The sequence below is a fragment of the Chrysemys picta genome, chromosome 25 (genome assembly GCF_011386835.1).
Source record: "Chrysemys picta bellii isolate R12L10 chromosome 25, ASM1138683v2, whole genome shotgun sequence".
NCBI lineage: Eukaryota > Metazoa > Chordata > Testudines > Emydidae > Chrysemys > Chrysemys picta.
The window spans coordinates 16,794,065-16,801,391 of NC_088815.1; the positions used below are offsets into that span (position 1 = coordinate 16,794,065).

The following is a 7,327-nucleotide window of genomic DNA, read 5'->3' on the forward strand; positions in this document are numbered from 1 at the left end:
GGGCTACCCCAGGAAGTGATGCGCTGGCGGCGCTGACGTTGCGCCGCGGTCTGCCGGGGCCCGTAGGTAGCGATGGCGGCCGCGCTGGCGGCTCCGGGCGGCGGCAGCTCCGGCTCCGCGACGGCGGGCGCGGCTCGCGGACCGGCGCTGCGGGAGGGCGCCCGGGTGTCCGCGCTCTGCCTGGCCTGGTACGGGCTGAGCGCGGGCGGGAACGTGGTGAACAAGCTGCTGCTGGGCGGCTTCCCGCGGCCAGTCACCGTCTCGCTCTTCCACATCCTGGGGCTCTGCGGCCTCCTGCCGCCGCTGCTGCGCGCCTGGCGCGTCCCTCCGGCCGGGCCCGCGCAGCTACCGCCCCGCGCCTACCCCCGCTACATCCTGCCGCTCGCCTTCGGCAAGTACTTCGCCTCCGTGTCGGCGCACGTCTCGCTCTGGCGGGTGCCGGTGTCCTACGCGCACACAGGTGAGGGGCGCGTGAGGGAGGTGTCCGGGTCGGGGAGAGCTGAGCCCTTCCTTACAGCCACCGCAGATCCTACTTCAGCCGTCCCCAGGGAGCCCCCTGCCTTATTCCGTGTTTGACCCGGGCCGTGGCGCCGTTGATCGGGAGGGGTGCCATTTCTCTGACCTGTTCCTGGCTCAGCCCCTTGTGCTTCCCTCGAAACAGTTACCCCTGCCTTGGTTCCTGTAAAGTCTTTCCCAGACTAAGTACAAGTAACGTTTGCCCCTTGTGGCCTATTGTATTCCTGCCACTTCCCTTTTGGAGCTACCCATTCTGTTTGCTATTTTCCATAGAATCTTAATCTGGCTCTTTGTGTCAGCCTGAGCTAAGGACTCCACCCCTCAAAATGTATGATCAATGTAAGGCTCAACCACAGTCTAAATGATGTTTTAAAGGAAAAGTATCAGAGGGGTAGCCATGTTGGTCTGGATCTGTAAAAAGTGACAGAGTCCTGTGGCACCTTATAGACTAACAGAAGTATTGGAGCATAAGCTTTTGTGGGTGAATACCCACTTTGTCAGACACATTGGTAGATGTGATATATGCCATCATGTGCCAGCAATGCCCCTCTGCCATGTACATTGGCCAACCGGACAGTCTCTACGCAAAAGAATTAATGGACACAAATCTGACATCAGGAATCAAAATACTCAAAAACCAGTGGGAGAACACTTTAACCTGTCTGGTCATTCAGTGACAGACCTGCGGGTGGCTATATTACAACAGAAAAACTTCAAAAACAGACTCCAACGAGAGACTGCTGAGCTAGAATTGATATGCAAACTAGACACAATCAACTCCGGTTTGAATAAGGACTGGGAATGGCTGAGCCATTACAAACATTGAATCTATTTCCTCTTGTAAGTATTCTCACACTTCTTATCAAACTGTCTGTACTGGGCTAGCTTGATTATCACTTCAAAAGTCTTTTTTCTCTTAATTAATTGGCCTCTCAGAGTTGGTAAGACAACTCCCACCTGTTTATGCTCTCTGTATGTGTGTATATATATCTCCTCAATATATGTTCCATTCTATATGCATCCGAAGAAGTGGGCTGTAGTCCACGAAAGCTTATGCTCTAATAAATTTGTTAGTCTCTAACGTGCCACAAGTACTCCTGTTCTTCTTTTTGCGGATACAGACTAACACGGCTGCTACTCTGAATTTTGTGACACTTATTCCACTTGACAAAAGTTGATCTTAATCTTTGTTTTATTTTTGTAATTTGTTGTGACATTGATCAACTCTTCCTCAGTGCTAGGCTTTGGATATGTCATTTTCCAGACTTCTGTGCACTTTCCCCATTCATGTTTTTCCATTGGGATTAGTTTGATTTTAGTACCCTTATTTAACCTTCCGTTCTGCTTTCAGTAAAGGCAACAATGCCAATATGGGTGGTTCTGCTGTCAAGAATTATAATGAAAGAAAAACAGACTACAAAGGTAAGGAAGTTACTGGTGATTCCTCATCTTCCTTTCCATTGCTAATCCATGCTGAATTTAATGACGGGGATTGAAAAAATCACTCACATGGGGCTAGTGGAAATCTTTCCCGAGTACTGTAAGATTGTAGAGAGTAAACTTATATTTTACGCACATATAAGCTTCTAGTCCTTACGATTGTAAAGAAATCCTTCCAAATATGAAGAGCAAGCTGATTCTTTGCTATCTGTAGACAGACTCCTCCCATGTATCTGGCACAGCTTAATTTTCTCAAGCTGCAACAAGGTGAAAGCTGAACCCCAGGATCTTGTTGTCCCTCTAAAAATGTGCATGAATGTTGTTGACTTGAAAGTTCCTGGAAGATGCATGCTGGTGTCATCTGCTTCCTTTTCCAGGTGTATTTATCCCTGATCCCTATAATCAGTGGTGTTCTACTGGCTACAGTCACTGAACTCTCTTTTGATATGTGGGGACTCATCAGTGCTCTTGCTGCTACACTCTGTTTCTCGCTTCAGAACATCTTTTCTAAAAAGGTAATAGTTCTGTTATTCGTTCTCTTAAATATGTGGCAGCACCTTTTAGAGGGCAGAAATGTATTTCCCAATATAGAACTGGGTTTGTATTCTTATATGGTGCTTCGTGCATCTATTAGATGTCCAGCAATAGTTCACAAAGCCTTGGAAGTTAGCTGTTATGTTGAATGAAGGAAAGTTGGCCATGACCCAGTTTATCCTTGGCTTTGTTCCATGCCATGGAATCTTTAGCTTCCATCAGCAATCATTGAGAGGCTCTCATATCTAATAACATATTTGAAGGATGGCACCTTTAACACAGAGTCAGCCCCTCTCTCCAGACTGAAGTGCCATTACTCCAAGTCCTGCAGTAGAACTATAATCTAAATTCAAAACACATAAATCGAACTTGTGAACAAAAGTCAGACTTCTTAAGACCAAACAGAATATTTAGCACTTCTTAGTATGTGACTGATGCCATTATATAGAATAAAGACTTGGCTGTTGACCCTTCCAGCATTCAAGTCAACTAGGCAGTACATCATTGCCTTCAGGTAGGTTACTAGTTATCTTTAACCACGTGGCATAAAGTGAGTTGTAAGTTCTGTGAAAGCGATGTATTGTTGTTTGTTCAAACACTACACCAATAAGTCAAATATTTGGAATTGTACTTGCTGAAACAATTCCCCATCCTTCGAGTGAGGGTGGTCAGTACTTGGAGAAAGGGTGATTTCTGATGTCTTTATCAGGTGTTGAGAGATTCCAGAATACATCATCTTCGGCTGCTAAACATACTTGGGTGTCATGCTGTGTTCTTCATGATCCCAACATGGGTTTTGGTGGATCTTTCTTCCTTTCTAGTAGAAAATGACTTGGTAAGTTTTTGGCAAACTTCAAGGTAGGGCATTTGCTTGGACATTTCTCCTGCTTTTTAAAGATTTACCCACATCTAAGACGAGGTATTGTAATTGCCACCATGTGCCACTAAACAGTGGAGAAAAAGCAGGCTCTGAGGTTATGGTAAGGGCTCATTACAGGGTCATTAGGCAAAACAAGTAACTTGTCTGGTATTTGGCACTAGCACCTTGAGGCAAGAGCCCTGAAGAGCAGATTGTGATGAGCCTAAAACATAAGTTGTGAGGTTGTCTGTAGAAATGGACAAAACAGTTAATTTGAGAAGGGAGATAATGTAGGGTGTGCTTTTTTACTCAGCCCTCCCTACTAAAATACCAATAACAAGTGACTTCTTTGAGAAGCTATTGTGAATTGTATCCTCTTCTCTTTATGAAGTTCTCTATTTCTTCTCTGAAACTGAAGCTTAACATTTTTTTTACTTTGTTTTTTTCCATAGAGTACAGTATCCCACTGGTCCTGGACTTTAATGCTGCTCATAATCAGTGGATTTTGTAACTTTGCCCAGAATGTCATTGCCTTCAGTATCCTTAACTTAATCAGCCCATTAAGTTACTCTGTTGCAAATGCCACAAAAAGGATCATGGTCATTACAGTTTCCCTTATAATGCTTCGAAATCCAGTCACCAGCACCAACGTTCTTGGGATGCTGACTGCAATCTTAGGAGTATTCTTGTATAACAAGGTAAATCTCTATTGTGAACCTATGCCAGGCAGTAGTGGCTGAAAGCGGTTACTATCTACTGACTGTAAAATAGCCTTTATAAAATGAGTTGTCCATAAGCAGACCAAAACAGGTAATTGTGTAACAAAAAACCCAAACAAACAAAAATCACAAATGGCCCAAGTTGTCAGGCTCCGGGAAGACCAAGAAATGAATGGGCCTTGATTAATGAGCTCCCCTGAACCTTGGGTGGGATTGAGACACATTGACGTTGGAAGTAGGGAGCAGTGCATAAGGGGAAGCTTGCTTTGCTGCTGCCTTACCATGACAGTTGTGGCATCAGTGGACTTATCTCCAGAGCTGTAAACCTAGCATCTTTCACCACCACTTAAATTCATTCTTACAAATGTATACAGTGGTGCTCTTGCTCTTTTTCAGCTTCTACAAGCACACAAATACATGTGCCACTAACTTGTTTGTTTGGGGGTTCTGGTGAACATAACAAAAGAATTCTTGTGATCTCTGTTCTAACCTAGATTGACTTTGTGTTTCACTAGTGGCTCAAGGCTTTTGAGCAAAATCAGGACTCTTGTTAATTAGGAATGCTGAAGAAGAAAGATTTGCATTAGGAGTAATTATGGATTTAAAACATAAGTAAGCATAGCCTCTAAGGCAGTGGTTCTCAACCTGTTTACCATTGTGGGCCGCATCCAATACTACCTGTATGGCGCTGAGGATGTCACATGGGCCGCAGCTCTGTGCTGATTGGGCCGCAGGTTGAGAACCACTGCGGTCTAATGTGACTAGTTTCCGTGTGGGATAGGTGTCTGCTCTTTGTTTGCTGTTGTCTGAAAGAAGTAGTTAATTAATTCTTTGTTCCACAGACAAAATATGATGCGAATCAGGAAGCAAAGAAGCAGCTACTTCCAGTTACAACTGGAGACCTTGTGAATCTGGAACGTCACCGGAACACTCCTGAAAAGTCTCAGAATGGACTCATGGCATTCGCACAACATGGAGATTATCAGTATGGCCGAGCCAATGTCTTAACAGATCACTTCCAGTATAACAGGCAAAACTATCCAACCACATACAACTTAAATCGATATGATGTATAGGATTCTGATAAGCAGTATAGACTGTAACACAAAGTTTTCCCCAGCATTATCAGAAACTTCTGGCATGCCCTTGAATGTAAAGCTGTAGATTGTATAGGTTCTTCAGAGGGGAAGATGCATGTGTATCAAAAGTGGTACAGACTTTCATCTTCAGCAAAGCAGGTCTCTAAACAGAAGCAATTAGACAGACACTGGAAAGTAGTGTACAGTAGAATTCTTGTACAGAGATTCTGGTGAAATGCAAGTGTAAAACTCCAGCGTAAATATTTGCTGTCATACTTGTTTTCATAATCTGTCAACTGACTGCCATTTTGGCAGTAAAAATGTGGCCAGTATTTCCTTTCCATGCTAACAACTTGATCTTTAACTTGTTTTAATTTTATTTTAATGCTACATGACTCATTACTTTCACTTTCTTCAAAAGTTTCATAAATTGCATTTGGAAACTGTGTATGCTCCTAATTGGTGTTAGCAGGGCTTGTCAGTTGGAGGAGAGTTGATTTGTGTGTCTAAAAGCAGATGTGTAGAGCTGAATTTCAGTTGCACAGGTTTAAAACTTCATGTTGATATTAAGTACCTGTGTGTCTCTAGCTTCAATTTACAATGATGATCAAACAACAGGGTTTCTAAGCTAGTACTGAGTTCTTGTTCCGTTCAATAATCTTGAAGTAAAACTGTTTAGGCACAGAGAACTGATTTGTTTCTTATAATAATGTGACATTAGTTATCAATAGCAACTGTGATGGAGAGTTTTCACCTTCTTTGATTGAAGTTACACAACTTCATCAGTAGTTATTCTTTATCTGACCATAGAAAACACCTTGCCAAATAAAAATTAGTATTTGGAACAAGGCTGTTCTCCTGTGACCTCTCTGCACTTGTTTTTGTAAAGCTAGCTTGTTGTCATGCTGAATTGGGAGACACTTAAGGATTGTTTTTTCTTTCTCACTTTTTTAATTGGGAGAATTATCCTCCATCATATGTTTCGTGAATGTGGATTTGGATGTATCACATCCCGTCTAATTGTCTACGAAATCTATTTCTTGGCCCCCAATTATTTTGTTTCTCTTCCACTATAGTTCTAGTAGCACTAAGTATGTTCTGCCTGACTTGTATGTTCAGATGAGTTATGGAAGTTAACGCTTATACCCTTCTTTCTTCCTGTAGTGCCCCTGGCTTGAATAATGAATTATTATGAGAAATTGTTCTTGAGTCAAGAGTGGATATGTAAAATTGTGAAGAATGTGTATTGAATTTTCTGCTTTTCACTTTTTGCATAAATGAAGGTGCTTTAACAAAACATGAAGTTTTGTTAATGAGTTATGTCAGATACTGTGTGTGAGATAAAAGTGAAGTCATCTGAGCTTTGGAGTATAGAAAACTATTTTTGGCAAAGAAGATGATCTTCAGGCCTTGTCTCTTGGAAGAGGAGCCCATCATATAGTGGGCTGAGATTCTGGCAGAAGTGCTTGGCGCATTCTTGCTGATTGATCATTGGACAAACACCAGTGACTGACTTTAGTAGTGGTGGGTATTATACAAAATACTCCCTCCCCATGTATTCTTTTCATGAAAGATGATTGCCTTTTAGAAGCAAGATCATTTTGTGGCTCCCTTCTTGATTAATTATTTACACACTTTTTTTTCCTGTGAGTGCAAAGCTAAATCTATTCCCAGTCTGTTAGATGCTTGTAGAAATTCCCAGTGTAATAGCTTCGTTGATGTGTGTCAAAGGAGATAATGGTGCACCTGAATCTCTGCAGGCTGAGCCAAATTCAGTCATGGTGTATGAGCAGAACTCCACTGATGTCCGTGGAAGTGAGTGTGTTCATGCTAGTAGGAAATTTGGACTTAGATGTTTAGTCTGGAAAACTCATGGTTCAGAAATCATTCTGGAGACCCTTCCCACACAACTGTTAAAGTAGAACTGCTTTCATAGACTCTGGGCTTCATTTCTTTACAACTGTTATTTCATATTAATGTGCAAAAGGGAAAAATACAGCCAGTGGAAAGATGATGTTATGTATTTCTAAGGCACCCTTTTTAATATCTGAGTACCATTGCATAAATGCGGAAGGAAGCATGAACTTGTGGTTTAATACTCTGGACTGGGACTGTGGTTCTGTTCCTGGTTCTGCCATAGACTTCCTATGTGAACTTGGACAAATCACTTAGCCTGAAAT

The 7,327-nt window shown here is 42.4% G+C and overlaps 1 protein-coding gene across 1 annotated transcript; it reads left to right on the top strand.

Annotated features, from left to right (window-relative positions):
- The first annotated feature begins 10 nt into the window (after window positions 1–10).
- Window positions 11–5,590, top strand: SLC35E1 (solute carrier family 35 member E1). The gene is made up of 6 exons (XM_005279083.3): window positions 11–460; window positions 1,868–1,938; window positions 2,334–2,471; window positions 3,200–3,325; window positions 3,802–4,047; window positions 4,911–5,590. The coding sequence occupies exons 1-6, from the start codon at window positions 73–75 to the stop codon at window positions 5,142–5,144; spliced, it is 1,203 nt and encodes a 400-aa protein (XP_005279140.1). The 5' UTR covers window positions 11–72; the 3' UTR covers window positions 5,145–5,590.
- The last annotated feature ends 1,737 nt before the right edge of the window (window positions 5,591–7,327 follow it).